This window comes from Contarinia nasturtii, unplaced genomic scaffold, assembly GCF_009176525.2.
Source record: "Contarinia nasturtii isolate CC-2019 unplaced genomic scaffold, AAFC_CNas_1.1 Cnas_scaffold_187, whole genome shotgun sequence".
Lineage (NCBI taxonomy): Eukaryota > Metazoa > Arthropoda > Insecta > Diptera > Cecidomyiidae > Contarinia > Contarinia nasturtii.
Genome location: NW_022197544.1, coordinates 4513453 through 4530434, shown reverse-complemented (window position 1 = coordinate 4530434; position 16982 = coordinate 4513453). Strand labels below are relative to the sequence as shown.

The following is a 16982-nucleotide window of genomic DNA, read 5'->3' as shown; positions in this document are numbered from 1 at the left end:
TAAATGCATTCAAGTGTCAGCTTACCTCGCGAAATCGATGATCGATTTGTTGTTATTTATTATTAGTGGTGATGGCATTGCTTGTAATGTGTTTTTGGCATTTGGTGGTTGTAATGTGTGTGTTTTCAAACTAAAGTAATCCATTGTCAAAAGGAAACAAATCTTACCAATGAAGCAAAGAAAAAAAAGAAAGAATAATAATATTGAAACAATTATGTCATTCACCTGTAGATAATTCATACGGAAAACACATACATTTGTGGTTAAAATATTTGCAACCACTTTGTCCAATTTAATCATCATAAAAATGCATTTAACCCATACACCATGACTGTTTTTTGTCTCTCTCCTTCACACCTTCTTTACGAACACAACGGAAAATTTACTCAAGGAATACATTTGTGTACAAAAAAAATATTTTTTATTACATTCTCCCCTCCTATCTCACTCTCATCCCCTTTCTCCTCTTTGCCTCTCTCTGGCTTTGACAAACCAATTTTCATCGTTTCATTTTTCTCACATTTCTTTAATTCTCATCATTCAACAATTCGTTTTAGTTTCTAGATTTAATACACAAGTGAACAAAATAATAAAAAAAAACTATATTCTAATTGAACGATAATGGAAGTGAGAATCTAATTGTATGTATTTTTTTAGATTTATCTAATGTAACATTTCATCATTACAAAACACCCTCGATTTAATTAAATAAAATCAACACAAATCTTAATTTTTGGAGACTGGGATTTCATTTATTCTAACATCATTTTTTACCGCAATTTTGTACAGTTAACGGAACATAATTTCAAGTAATTAATTACATAGATTAATCAAAGAGAAAACTAGTTGAAACAATATGCAACCAATAAATTGTGTTGTGTTTCATTTATATTTTAAAATAGCTGTTAACAGCACCGTCATTTAATACGAAAGCTCTTTTTCGAACTACTACGTCATATTGGCTCCATAGAGATTTCGTACTTTTTGTCCAAAATTGGATTTTTTTTGGATTTTTACTTCAAAAACTCAGATTATGGATGCCGAGACACATCATTTTCAAATCATAACTGGTATCTAATCAACAGAATCAGACCATGTGTTGATAACTCTTACTTTAATTTTGGTGTCATCAAACAAAATCTTGGACACATAATAAATGTGAGTTCGATATTTATTGAAATCAATCGAAAAACACGTGCTTAAGCAAAAGGAATGTTTAATACATACATTACATGTTTTTACGCTTTAGTTGTCTCTATAAAATCAATCTCAAACCAGAATTCTTATAGTACTAAAACACGCATAGGTATAATAAAATTACGTCAGCGGGCAATTTTATGTTGCATTCCGTCGTATAGGTCACATGAAATCCATCGTTTTATGGTAAAGAATGAAAATTCAACGTCATCATCACCGAATTTCAACATTTTGCATTGTTTCAACTTTGTTTTAACTCACACCCATTGTGTAAGTAAAATGGGTTAAAATATGAGCGGGATTTTCTTTAAGCTCATTTCCATAGCTTAGACGCAGGTTATATACTCTTTTTTCGGTCGGAAATTGTGACTAACTGGTGAACGTTGATGAATAAATTCCAGTAAAGCTGCAAAACTTGACAAGCACCAAAATCAATTTCTCATCAGATACGTAAAGTCTCTGACCAAAAAAATACATAAATCCTTCTCAGACATAGATTTATATTCATTCACTTTTTGACCTTAAGTTTTAAAAATCATATGAATGGTTGAGAATAATATAAACTCGCGCCGATGCCGCCTGTTTTAACAGATAGTTGTAAAATGTCTTGGTATGGTTTGAGATTTAGTTGTAATCTCAAATTTTACCAAAACATTACAAATCTATCCTTTTATTTTAGCTGCGAGAAGCATAGATACGAATAAAACAGTTGATGTCGGCGCGAGTCTTTATTATTCTCAAGGATTCGATTTTCCCTTCAAATCGGTGTTGAGGGCGTAATGTTTTTCTTGTTTTCTTTAATTTGTGAATATTGAATAAATCACAGTCATCGAAACATACGATCACCGAAAGGACCATTCTTAACCATCGCATGAATCAAATTAATTATCAAAAAAATGATAAGCAAAAAAAGTATGTTTATAATTGCGAACTTTTATCATTTAGCATGCATAAATTGATTAAAGATTTTCCTTTTCATAAATATTATTAAATTTTTTTCAAACAATCAAATACAATTATGTATTTATCTGTCATTTGCATTCTCTTTCGAAATTGTACCTTACCAGTACTAAGCAGCAACCATTTCTCTCCCATGATTTCGGTAATATGAGCTCGCGTTATGCAAAGCTATTTTTGGATGATGGATAACCGGACGACACACAACAATAAATAAATAAATAAATGTAAGTATACATAAAATACGGTGTACGGAGGAAAGTTATACGGTGGGAGTTTGTTGAATGTAAATAAAAGATTTGGACGGAAATGGTATTTTATTATTCATGCATAAGTGTATTGTTTCAGTGTTCGTGGCACCATTTAGACTCTTTTTATATTTTCCGTAATCAAATAGACGAATTTAAAACCTATTTCTATAAATAATTGATGAAAATTCGCAGAAAATTTCTGTCGCTTGCTTATATAAATGCTTTTATTTTCGTTTGTACTTACTTATTTTTAGTGGAGTGCATTTGGCTGTACGATATGCCAACATACTTACATAACGCAATAAGTTCGAATGCGTACAATAAAAGTGAAAACAAAATATGAAAATCATCACATCCAATTCAGAACCACTAAACCATCCGAAACGAGATATGGATGGAACACAAAAAAATGCTATTAACATAAATTTTTGTGGATGCCGTATAATAAATACTTCTCTTTTTTCTTTTATTCTTCACTCGGGAAAATCGAATCTATCAAAATTCGGGTTCCCATCGAAAGAATATAGATCAATTTGGTTCGTCGTTTGTATCATGTATTCTATCTCATCGAAAAGTGAATGAGACGAAACTTCAATGTGCACTTAAATTTCGCATCCACAGACACGTTTAACTATTATTAAAGCACGATAAAAAATCGACGAAGCAAACTTCCCCCTTATTCTCTACATATTTTTTTGTATTTTGTTTCCATTTTTTTTTCATTCTGCCTGCTCAAATTTCGTTGTTTTACTGTATGCTCGCTAAACGTTGAATGTTGATGGGTTATATTTTCATTCGTTACTCGCACCATTAACGTCAATTTCATCAGCCTTTATAAACTTACCTAACGAAATTATGAACCCAAAAGCGAACTACGATGGAATTTCGGTATTCATTTAGAATTTCCATTTGGGTCGTACAATTTTCTTTTTCCATATCCACTCCAAAAATTTGAATATTGACTTGAAATACATTGGACAATCTGTTCTCAATCTTACGCTGCTTGAAATGGTACAGCATTGTTGTTGTTTCATTTTTTTAATTGTTCGCTTCATTATCTAGGTATGGACAAGTGTTTTGATTGTGCAATTAAATCAAATATCAGTATCATTAAAAAAATATTCAACGCGATACGATGCGCATTTTATAATTAGAAATTGAAACGTGCTGGGTTGGTGAATGTCCCCGGGAAATGGAATTTCGTTTTAACATCTTATTATTTAATTTCATAAACAATGTATTGCGCTCACCAGCTCTTGTCTTTTCTGTTTCGTTTGAAAGCACCGATTCCCGAAAATTAACTTTTCTCCACCCTCGGTTACGACGAATCAACAGTATAAATTTTAATTAAGCAATGTGGATGTTTTGTAGCGCACGAACGCGAATTTGTAGCATAAATTTTCGTTGAAAAATATCGACTATCCGCGTAATAAAAATTAAAAGCAATACACGTCATTTATATGCGATACCAGATATCGGCCTAAATTGATGCGCCAAAGAATACACGCACTGAAACGAGCGACACGTTCAATTAATGATGAAACAATAATTGATTTAACGCAATGTTGTTTATGAATTCACAGCACGTCCTTTCCACAAGCAGATCCAATCGACAGACACTCGAATTTTCATTATGATTCCTTTTGCCATGCTCGGCGCGCTTGTTGTATATAGTGTACATTCAGGACATTCGCGCAAAAACTTCTGTTCGAAAGTTGTTGCGTCAAGTGTAGTATGGCTCATGTTACTTACTTTGAATTACAATGATAGTATTGCGAACGCCAAATTTTATCACATAAAAATAAAGCTTAATTTCATGTAATTGCTGAAATGGGCAATTACAAATCTTCGGTTTAATGAAATAAATCACTGAACGGTTTTCAGTTTCCAGATCGTACTCTTCATCAGAATGCAGCACGGTGTGCGTACAGAAGAAATGTTATCTCTTGTCTTCCCAAGACTGTTAAATAAATAAACATACTGTCGTCATTTACACAGAATCTTTATTTCAAATAAATCGTTTTCGGCTATTTTGTGTCTTAATTTTTCTTTCATAAATACAAATACAACATTATAAGTACATATATAATTTCATTGTTTTTTCATCTAATTATCAATTGTTTATCATTTCTTCAAAATCCATTTGAAATGGAATCTTTTGCTTGCAATTGCCTCATAACCATCTTACGTATCTGTCGATATATTCTTTTAACAAACGAAAAAATAAACTCCTTTAGTATACATTTTTCTTAAAAAAATTATTCTTTTTTTTTTTTGTTTTTGGTTTTATGTCATCTTCTATTTAATGTTCCATTTCATTTCACATACAAAGCCGAATGTAGCACGCGTTATAGCATTGGCTCATACTTGTGCTGATTTGGTATTTTTTAAATAAAGCAGTGGTTAAATAAATAAAATTGAACTATGAAGACTCCTTCCATCTTAAAATGTTCATTTACACATCTTGTTTTCCTGTTGATTTGTTGGAAATATTTATTGTATCAAGTAATCAATGATATAAAAGAAAACAATATTTAAATTCTCTATGCTCTTTATGTAGGAGACCAAAGTTTGGAAACACTATATGCTGGTAATGTTATAATATTCAACCAATATGGAAGACGCCATCTAGGCCATTCCATACATAAGCTAAACTGACAATCGGTATCAAAACTGTTATTGAACTGGTTATCAGTTTGGTTTGAGTATGGAATGGCCTAGGTGGCGCCATATTGGTTGAAAATAAATCAGATCATTTACTTACATTGTAGGAGACATTTAAAAAAGAAAAATTGTGCCATTTAATCACCAAAAAAAAAAAAAAAATTCACCAATATCTTTTTCGCACACTTAAAATTTGCTACAGTTGATACAGAAGATCAACAATTCTCTCAAGAGAACTGAGAACTGAAGATAATGAGAAGTTTTTCGGTGGCATTGCATTCAATCTTCATCTGGAAATTTCGAATGCACTCGTATTTGAAAGTTTTCTCTTCTACAAAAAAAAACTTACAAAAAACTGCGGTTAATTCTTCAATACACACACACAATGGATTCTATGCTTAAGAGACACTTGTACGAGCATATTCAAATTGCGTTCTCTCTTATCGCGGTCTATACAAATTGCAGATTTTCTTTCCATCTTTTCACAATTTTATCCACACAATGCATTTATAAACTGGAAAAAATTGATGACTGACCAAGTTTGTTTACTGGAAACTGTTTTTACGTGGCGTCTCCACTCCCTTTCGATTCCAATAAGAAAGTTTAATTGCATTGTTTTTTAGGAGAAACACTTTTTAATCCAGAATTAAATGAAGAGAGAATAATCCATGGCTTTTTTGTCTTACATTCAACGATGGTTGAAAATCAATACTTTACATTACGGAATTGAATAGGGTATCTTAGATGGATAGTCAATTTCCGGCTGATGTATGGACAGTATACATCAGTGTTCACAGTCCCGATGAATGCCTGTCTTCTAACTCTGGTCGGTTTCGGGATAAGAATGAAGATAATTGAGTGGGATTCAAAACCATTTTCGATGATATTCGAATGTTTTTCCAACAAAAAAAAGTATTAGTCTTGGTTATCGATACACCGAATACTCTCCCAAAACACACCATTCCGGAATTGGATATCGTTTTGCCGCTTACTGCTTTTTGGCGCGTATTCATAGTATATAACCTGGCAATTATTAGTTTTAAAGCTATAACAATGTTATGCAAAAAATAATCCGGTGAATGGACCCTTTTTGAATTTATGCAAAAAATAAACAGAGAGAATAAAAAAAACAAGTATGTATTGTAACATTTTATCGAAAATTCCTTGCATATCTTGGCATGGATGTATTTTCCATTTAAAATAATTCGATTCTCGACTTCGATTTTTCCAGTTTTCGATTTCATCTGTGTTCTGCCACAAAAAAAAATACATTTTCTTTAAAAGCAAAAGCCACTTCTGTCTTTAAAGCATATAAAAGAGATCAAATCAACTTTACAAAATTCATACAAAACTGAAATTTATTAATACACAACACAGCACCAGTCAGCCACACAAAAACTATATGATATGGTGCAAAACCGGAGTAACTGTTTTGATTTTATGTCATTAAAATTTGATTTTTCTTTTATATTTAAATAAAGAAAGTATTTTTGTCTCTCTTGTCTTTCTTATATAACATATGAATCGTTGCGGCGAAAGAGTAGCTCTTATTTTTCTCCAAATAATACTGCAACATAAAGTTTTTTATGAATAGTTTATTTGTTGTATTACAACAAATAAACCGTGTGAAAAAAACTTCATGTTGCAGTATTATTTGGAGAAAAATAAGAGCTACTGTTTCGCCGCAACGATTCATATGTTGCATAACGTATTTAGCATTACATGGCAGTGCTCTAACGTTATCAATGCAAAAGAAACCACTGGCACTTGATTCATGGTTCGATATAGCGATGAATGTTTCACTATCCAAAATGATGAATTTTTCAGTGCAACATGCTATAAGGTGAAGTAAACACCCAATTTTTGACACCCTTTGGAATTTTTCGTAACGTGTCGTAAATCTATTGTTTTGGTTCAAAAATGACTATTTGCTTGACCAACCCGGTTTTTGGCACTTGGTGACAGTTTTGAAAGGTCTGAGCGCTCAGATTGGGAATAAGACCGGACTTTTTGTTTTTTGTAGAATCTTTACATTCATATTAAATCCACAAAACGCGATACATGGTTCGAAGAGATTGGTTCATCTTTAGACATGTGCAGAATTTGTTTTGAACTTAGCTCGCCAAAACCATTTGAGACAATTTTTCGTAAATCCAATTTGTACACCATTGCGAATGGATGTATTTCGTCGAATTAAGTTTGATAGTAGAGTAGGAGTGCCTTTAAGTCTCCTGTGTGCATTGGTTAACACTTTTGATTTTGTTTATGTAGCGCAATAATCGCCTGAATTTACTCTCAAAACTTATGCAGCATATGTTAGTTGGCTTATACAATATTGATGCGTAAAATTTGTTGTGGTTGCAATTTTCTTTAATTAAATAAATGAACGGTTTCTGTTGGTTTTGAAGTGTTTTTCTTTCGTTCTACATCGGAAGCTTGACGCTTTATATAAAAATTTGAAATGAAAATGCAGTGAATATTTTCGGTGATATGTATTTTGTTTGTAACCTACATTCAACTTAAAAACCTCTGAAAATAACAAAATGAATTGAGCATATTAAATTTGATGGAAGGTGCTGTGTTATAACTACCACATTCTATCATTATAAAGATGAAAAAAAGAAGTCAAATAACTGAAATGTGAAATGCTGTCAGAAAAATGAATTATAATTGTATAAACTATTTTGCTAACCCCTCTGTTTTTTTTATCGACCATTTGTTACTTGAATTGTTCTCAAGATACATTGGCTCATTCCAAAAATAATATAACCCATACATGCATTCTCGTATCGAAAATACGAAAAATTGAGTGTGTGCTTCGCCGCAAATGTGAAGCTTCAAATTAACATCGTTTGTATTTCACCCCAGAGAACATAATTGACTGTTTTGAAAATTGAAGTGGAATTACAAAATCGTATAGATGGTTCCAATGTGAGTGTGCATGAACCATGTATTGATGCCATTCCAGTTAAATCGAAACCAAAATCGCACCCACACGCATACGTATTTTTTGAGCGAAAAAATTGGTTCATTTCAAAAGCAAAATATATGAATAACCGAGCGATTTTGGAAAAAGCGTTTTTGTTTTGTGACAAAATCATCGACTGCCTGAATTTGCTACGCGTCTGAATCTTTGTAAAAGTGTTAAATTTATTTATACTTAAATACATATACATTTTTGTTTTTAGCTTAGTCAAGTGTTTTATTCACTTTCGTTTTACCTTTTGTCTTCCTTTTGTGGTTTGTTTTGTTAGTGGTACTGTTTGCTGGATATGATCAGCTGTGAGATGGTTCACTGTTGAAAATGTTTATTGGCAGTTTAGCATAGTCAAATGAATCCAGAGTTCACGTTGAAAATATTTATTAAGCGAACATATTAAATACGTTCGATTCATTTGTCACACAGATGAAATGGAATTGCTATCGTAAGCAACCAGTAACGAATCATTTTCGGATATAGACTTTTTGTCGAAGCAAATTTCCTCTTCGTCGAATGACAGTTCATCATCGTCGTCATCATCGTCTCCATCGAATTCAAATTCATTCACATGAATGATGACATGCTTATTCCTATCATTGTCCATGGCTAATATGGTTGTGTTTGGATGAATGGTGTTTGTTTCATTTGTTGCTGATGTTGTTGGTGCTATTGACGATGGGCCAGCAGTTTCTTCGTCTTCTTCTTGAATGGGCATTGATCTTGGTATAGCTTGATAATGATACTTCTTCCATTTTGAGCGTGTACGGAAATTATTATCATTTTCACTAACTCTATCTAAACGGGTTGCAACATTTCGACGCGATAGCCGCCCATTCATTTGACTTTTTGGTGCATAATTTGCAAAACTGCTTTCACAATCACCACCACCACCTCCACCACTACCATCGCCATTGTCGTCCGTCATCGTCTCATCATAATCATCGTCCTCTTCACTGTATGTCGTTTGATCGCTACCCTCATCCATTCCATAGTAGTAGTTTTCAAAATTCGTTTGCTGAGAACTTCGTCGTCGTCGGCTAAATCCACAAAATATGTGCTCGGTTGAATGACGATTTAATGATAAATCATTTGACTCTTCCACAGAGTCACTCTGATTATATCAAAGTTCGATCACTTCAGGACCTTTCCATGTAAAACCGGCCCGTACACTGTGATAGAAACGTAACACGCCCCATACGGCAATTACCTATACCAATTTCATCCAAAAGAGAGGAAGAAACAAGAGAAAACCGAAAATTGAATTGAATTTGAGCAATAATAAAAGACACAGTTTAAATGGAATTATAAAAGATGAAGCAATTATCTAAATTTAGCATTGCAATTATCGTGTATGCAAAGCGAGAGGAAGAGTAATTCATATAGTCTATCATGAGTTTTGGCTACCTTTCCAAAGCGATGCATTGTGTATAGAAAATAGACATAAAATTGATGCGAATTGGGTTTCATCAAAACGATGAATAAATTTCCCCTTTTTCGCTTCGGAATACATCGGTGAACAGAAGCGCAAACGAAATTTACATCATAATGACGTAGCAAGCGATTTTTAATATCAACATTTTGCTGCATATTTTGTACGACACTTTTTTTTACCCACTCATAACGGGAAATTCACCAGCAAAAATCCATCAAAATACTTGACTTTTTGCTGGCAAAAAAAAATAAACATCAATTTAAAACAGCCAGAACGGAAATAAGAGTAAAATTTTCGTTAACGCCCAGTCTCTCGGGCTCTTCATTAAGATTCCGTGTTAAACATCTGTTGCAATAGAATTTTTGAATTTCGGTATGATACTCAGTAAATTACACCAGTATGCTAATAATAATGAAAGGCAAAAGGTGAACGTATAAAAATCTTGCTGTTTGCACGCTTCTCACCTTTCCGTTCAACAAAACGCGCTTCCCTCATGGAATTTGATGTAAACCTTTCCGTTCACAACAAAAAAAGAACTTCAATCAAAAATGCCACAATAAACTTAATTTATCATTTCATTTTTACATAATTTATTTATTTATTTATTTCCTCATCCACACATTTAGAAGAGGAGACGTACGCTTGGAAAAACTAATACATTTTGTTTCGTGACGCTTTTAGTGCTCGGTTTTTTTTTATCATGCTTCAACAAATCTCCGCAAAAATCTTGAGAGAGAGAGAGAGCGAGAAAAAAAGCACATTTAACAGGTGCTACTTTACGCAGAAAAAAAAATATGCTTTAATTTTTATTTTGACATGCTCTCCACTTTCCATAGAATACTCTGTGCTTGGTGGTAACGGATAATTGAACACACAATATTTACATAAAAAAAACTTATACGTTTTTTTATATACGTATAAATAAAAACCTCAGTGCTCCATTGAGAGCGAGAGTTTACGTTGAATTTAATTTTATTTTGCAAAAAAAATGTCCTATGCTCATAGGTACTTTGAACCATAGCCATATTTCCACGCGGAAATGAGCTGAAAGCTACATATCTTCTACAAAAACACACATCGTCCAAAACCATGAGCTTGTGAAAATTGGTTTGTTTGCTCATTCTCTCTCTCTCTTTTTCCATATATTCATTGTGGATTTTAAATAGCGAGATAATACTCAGGTAGAAAATGTTTGCGATTTTTTTTAATTACATCCCATTACATAGCAACATATAGTTGATGAACGGGAATTCTATCTCTCTCTCTTGCCCTGCCTGTGTCTGTCTGATGACGGTCTCTTATTGAATTGGAAACAGCCTTAGTGTGTAACGTGAAGGATTTTACGTGAACTACCCAGGTGTCGAAAGGTGAAAGCAATTGTGTTACCTAAATGGTCATCCTTTAAGCATTTCGAATAAAAAGAACCAAAAGCCCGTCGCGTATATATAACGAATTGCAATTGTTTTTCTTGGCGGTTTCATGCAATTATTCATGTGGCGTCAGCACATTTTTGGTTAAATGGATCAGAAACGGTATATATGGGCTTCAACTCAAGCGGTACCAATGGCTCAGCCAAAAATGTTGCTCAATTATTTGTGGGCGGTATGAGCGCCACAAAGAAAGACGAATGTTGGAATTAAGTGCGCGGTTTTAAGGAACCACTTCGAAATATAAATTTAAATCAAATTACGGTACTGAATCAAATTGTCTATCGAAATGACAATGTAAACTTGAAAATGCTTTTGAAAATCGTTCAAATAAATCAACAAAATGTACTCTCAGACACTGAGAACTGTGCCGCCAATAGACAGAGAGATTATGTAAGAAAACACACGGCAGAGTGGCAGAACGAAAAAAAACAACAACAACAAACCAGATTAGATTACAGTCTTATCAACGTGTGAAATCGCATTGTCGAAGATTTAATTGGAGAAAGCGTGCTGAAGCATATCAACGCTCTTATAGTTTGAAGCACACTTTTGTTTTAACATTGCGTCTATCATTCGACGATTTAATTCACAAAACATACTTCATCTCCTCTTATCGTACACAACATAATGTCTATATAAAACACACTGAGACAACGCGTCAGTCATGCTTCTGCTTTCTTTATCTTTCTCTCTCTTCCGCACTGTTCGATGAATAATAACATTCAAAGAACAGAACAACAACTTAAAACCAGCGACTTAACCAACAGCACGAGATTGGCTGGGTGGCTGACTGGTTGGGCATAAAATGTGAATGCAATTCATTTCTTTTGATTTGTTAGAAACCAATCTAATAACTGTTTCTAATTAAGTTTGGTTAAATTTACTTCTTTCCCGTCGTATGTCATTCAATGTAAAACTCTCTCTCTCTCTCTCTATCTCTCACTTCCCATTCGCCTGCATACGTATATGAATAAAATAATTCACAAGCTATTCATGGCGCAAAAATATTTTTCGCAAAATGAATGCAAACAACTTTAACTAGAAACTTTGTCAACTTGTCACTTACATTAATAAAAGCTCTCGTGATGAAAAGTGCCACTTCCGCTTTACAAACTGCGTCAAATTGCTGAAAATGAATGAGACAAAAAGAGAGAGAAAATAATGATTAGAATAATACCAAGATGATGGGGTGAAACATTGAGAAAATATATTAACATATGATGAAGAAATATAAATGAATTCTGTTGATTATTCTATTGGCTAATGATGACGGTAATTGGTGCTATGAATAAATACGTATATATGGATGTTGGTTTTGCATATAAAAAAATAAAAAAAACGGCAAACATGTGACATTGAGATTGTGCCATGCACTTTGACCGTTGATGCAGAAAATGTGAACGACAACAAGGACAGTATTTATAACTATCTCACAACAGGGAATAGAGAAAACTGAAAACGATATAACCATGTCGTGTAAACGTTTTATTCAAGATAGTTTTCAATTAGAATTTATGAGACGATATCACCAGACACAACTTCATTACTATTCCACAACACATCAACATTTGAATGATATGGTTATTTTAAAATTGGCTCAATCTTTTTACCCCCTGAAATTAAAGTTTCAACTTTCAACTTTAATTGGCTGTATGATCGTTCAATTGAATAATTGATGAGAGAGAAAGAGATTAAGTAAATGCTACTGATTGCAATGCTGTTTGTGATGTGTGAGCTTTTTAATGAGTTCAACAATATAGTTATAGAAAATGTCCTATTGCTCATACGGCATTATTCACTTCAAGTGTGTGATGCGCCGTACATATAAACAGCTCAACATTTTTCCGGTTATATCATTGCAATTTTACGCATCAAAGAGAAAAGCATATTAAAATCGATCCAATCAATGCATTTCGATATAAAATTGGCATGCGGATGTTAATATTGAGTGATACATGGGTGAATCACAAATAAAATAATCGGTCAACGGTGAATTATTTAAATGGCATTGAGGTGATGATATTTTATAGTTATTATACACTGGGTCGGTGCAGGTGTGTGTGTGTGAGAGAGACAGATAGAGATAAAGTGTGTTTGTGATGTGCACATATTTGTTCGTTCTTTTGCTGCTGCAATTTTCCATTTGGTGATCATTTTCCGCCGAGTGGCGAAGTAAAATCATTATTTTGGACTATAATTACACCACGGCCATTGTAAGTAAGCGTGCGATAGGAAGCAATTTCACTCGTTTGAAATACGATTAATAAGCAGTTCAATGCATAAATAGGTCAGTGAATAATCTATTTTAATTATGTAAACTGTGTTTGTTGTCCTTTTTGCATAACCGCTAACGATGCGAAGGCGTTAATTCGTCTATTAGAATCCACTTACGCAATGATATCGCATACGCATAAATATCGTATTTTTCTAAGCCACAAAATAAACCTACCAACCGAATTTCTGCGCCCGAAACTGAAAATTCGACGGAATCGGAATCGATTAGAAGCAATTTATCGTGCATTTCATTTTAAAAATGCACAAACCGGATTAAAAGAGTTGATTGGTGCGACAGAGAAGAAAATTATATAAAATATACATATTTTCGATATTGACACGACGATGACATCCCGATATCCAATGGCAACCATCTTTTACAAATACACCGATATTCAATGGGTAATTTGTGTTAAATCAACACGATACCGATTTAATTATCAGATGGATAAATTAAATTAAGCCTGCAAATGACTATTATCTCTGATTAAGATGACATTATCAATATTTCAATCAATTTGAATCAAATGTCGATTTTTTGAAGTTCATCAAGTTTGGTTGAAGTGAACCAAGTTTTACATTTATGAATTTTGATCTGCTTTTGAAGATCCGGGTTTGATGGCCATTCAATTACAATGTTTATTTATAGAAGTCACATGGCGTAGAGTTAAACAAACCATTATTTTTTTTATCAATTTAACTCTCTCGCGTCTCTCTTTCGCTGTTGTTTGCATGCTCTTGTCTGTGCCAATAATGTTGTTGTGGCAACATAACCATAAATTTGGTTGCGAAAAATGATTATACGTTGATTTAAAATCGTGCAGCGAATTTGATTTAATAAATACATGCGATTACTCTTTCTTTCCATTTATAAATTTTATATATGATTTCTTCATCCTTGATTAAGCCGCTTTCACTTTACAACTCCATTGTTACTTGTGGTTTTTGGTTTCAAAACAGCATAGCATCAACCGCCATTTACGATATATACACGCCATATTTCAAAACCATATTTTGAACAAACGAGAAAACAGTCGAGGCTGTCAACGATCTCTCTAGTTAAATATTTCTTCAACATATGATGGATGGATAGATGAAAAATGTACATGCGAAGAATTTTTTTTTATTAATACTTACGCGATTAACATGATCCCTGAGCACGTTGGAATAAACCATTGCTACAGCTTCTAAGGCCATAAAAGTTATAAAACCAATTACCCAAAGTACAACAAAAGCGCAATTTTCCTGTATCGAGAAAAAAAACAGAGAGAGAGAGAGAAAAAAATAACAACGAATAGAATATAATATGTATAAAAGTGATATTGATAATAATAGTTAGTGAAAAGTGTGTGACTGATTAGTATTGTGACATGTATCGGCACATTTATAGATAAGCACATCGTACACACGACTGAACATGGTCTTGCCACGTGTCTTGTGTTGGCATTTTGCAAATATAAAACTGATGAGCACAGAAATGTTAAACATAAAATTTGTATTGTCTATAAAGTTTTCGATATAAAAGTGAGATCAAAAATGAGAAGTGAACAATTGAAATCTTGCTCAACTTTTTGGCAAATTTTCTACGTTTTCTGTTCATTCATGGTTGAAAATTCAAAGTTCATTAAATTTTCATTAGCTTCTTTAAAATTTAACTCAATTCGCTGGCATGAATTCAGCTGCTCCGTGGAAAATCTATTTTTTTCCTTAACAACACAAAGAACGACAGAAGAGAAGAAGACACAAAACTTGAATGTGATTTCATCAAATGAGCCACGCACATTCGAAAGGGAATGTGAAAGAACAAAAAAGATATTGCAGAAATTTGATAAGATATAAAGCATCTTGCCAGCAATTTGGCCATATATCATCATCATCATCTTGATTCTTCTTCCTAGATATATATCTTTTGCGATATATTTCGCCAACGCGAAATAACAGAACAAAACCAAACACAAAAGACTACAACGAACGCGAAAAAAAAATAATAATACCGAAACATTTTTATGATAACTCGAAATTCTTGTTGAATTTTTTTTCGCTTTTTTTTCTTTCGAATATTTATTAGATAAGCTGCTTGTTGGCTTTAAGATAACGTAACGCAACCGACCACCATATTTGCGCCGCTCTGTGTGACGCTTGATGACGACATCAAAGATATCACAGCAAATGCTGTGGCAAAATTTTACAAAAGCTCAAAATAATTTTTTAAAAATATATAACAGGAACGATAGAGACATGTATATGGTTCGTTTGAAAGTGCCAAAGGAACAAAAATAATGGCAAGATGTTATTGTGTTTCGTTTGCAAATTTCAAACGAATGAACAACGCAAGCAAATGAACGAAAGAAAAAAGTGCAGAATGACGAAAGAAGAAACAAACAGAAAAAACGATCGCGAAAAAATAGCGACGGAGCAAACACATATACACAACTAATTTGAAATTCCAACTTGTCTAACACGCCCGTAATACATCAATGTAAGAATCAGGCTATAAAACTTTATTAAATGTGTATTGTACGCGTCTACGGTGATTCGTGAAAAAATCCGCATATTTTTTCTCATAATATTAACTACAACAAATGTGCCAGTTGCTTGCTTTTTTTTCGTGTGTGCCGTTTGCCGTTGCAAATGAAACAATGCCGATACTCAAGCAACGCGAAATAAAGAATAAATAAATGAGCAGAAAAAAGCATATGAATGAATGAAAAAAAAAAATTAACTTCATTCGGAGTGAGGTAGAGAGACGAAGCGCATAATTTAGCGATGTGTATGAAGAAAAATACCGAAAAAAAGGTACGCACACATTAGACGAGACATATCAGCAAAGATATGCGACGACAATAGACGATGCACGGAAACAAATTGAGCAAAAAGTATACATCAAATTTTCCTTCGTTTCTCTATTGTAATAAGACGAATCTGAATACGAAACCAAAGTACCGTAAGCAGAGCATATACTAAGCATAGATATATATCCTGGATATTTTGTCAGTATCCGATATTCATTGGAGCCAGACTTTGAAATAGAGTAAAAACAATAGAAGTTATTGTTATAGTGATTGTAGTAATGTAAATGGTTTTATACTTAGACCTATAACATTCACTTTTATTGTTTTCACTCCATTATAATGGGTGGCTGCGATAAATATCGGATACTCACAAAATATCCCGGATATATATCTATGCTCGGTATATGCTCTGACCGTAAGCCAACAATCAGTGAGCTTAAAATCAACGGCATTCGACCAAATAACTGGCAAACGGGGTGAATGCGAGAACTAAACAAACCAGATGCGCTCTCATTCATTTCCTTTCTCATTCTTTCGTTCACCACTACATGTTGTGCTCTGATATTTTTAAAGTTTGTCTGTTTATTTTTTTACTCTATTTTACTCTCACTCTATCTCTTTGTTTTTTTTCTCACTTTATTTTTTGTTTGTTTGATTGCTATCGTTGTTGCTTCATTTTATTTGTGTGCTTTCTTTTCGGTAATTTAACTCCGGGTGTTTTGGTTCGCTTTATTCGATGGTGTCTATCTCAATTCACGTTCTTTTTTATCGATCACGAAACGCATTGGCATATTTTGTCTTGTGTTCGATATAAATACACACAGATGTGGTAATAATAACAAACAAAAGTGCTAAATTGGGAATGAAAACCGAAGCAAAATAGAGTGCACCATGCTACCACCACCCCAACCGACACCATTACCATTGGAGTAGCACAAACAATGTGAAGGAGACAGGTAGAGAGAGAGAGAGAGAGAGAGAGAGAGAGAGAGAGAGAGAGAGAGA

The 16982-nt window shown here is 33.3% G+C and overlaps 1 protein-coding gene across 6 annotated transcripts in view; it reads right to left on the bottom strand.

The window, feature by feature from the left end:
* Window positions 1-6716: 6716 nt before the first annotated feature.
* The window catches only part of LOC116352261, a 62906-nt gene continuing 52640 nt past the window's right edge, over window positions 6717-16982 (bottom strand). For all 6 annotated transcript variants that reach the window (XM_031784722.1, XM_031784725.1, XM_031784723.1 and 3 more), the window contains 3 exons: window positions 14323-14430; window positions 11978-12037; window positions 6717-9256 (listed from right to left, as the gene is read on the bottom strand). In XM_031784722.1, coding sequence (XP_031640582.1) covers window positions 9170-9256; window positions 11978-12037; window positions 14323-14430 — 255 coding nt within the window. In that variant the 3' untranslated portion in view covers window positions 6717-9169. The remainder of the gene's footprint in view (window positions 9257-11977; window positions 12038-14322; window positions 14431-16982) is intronic.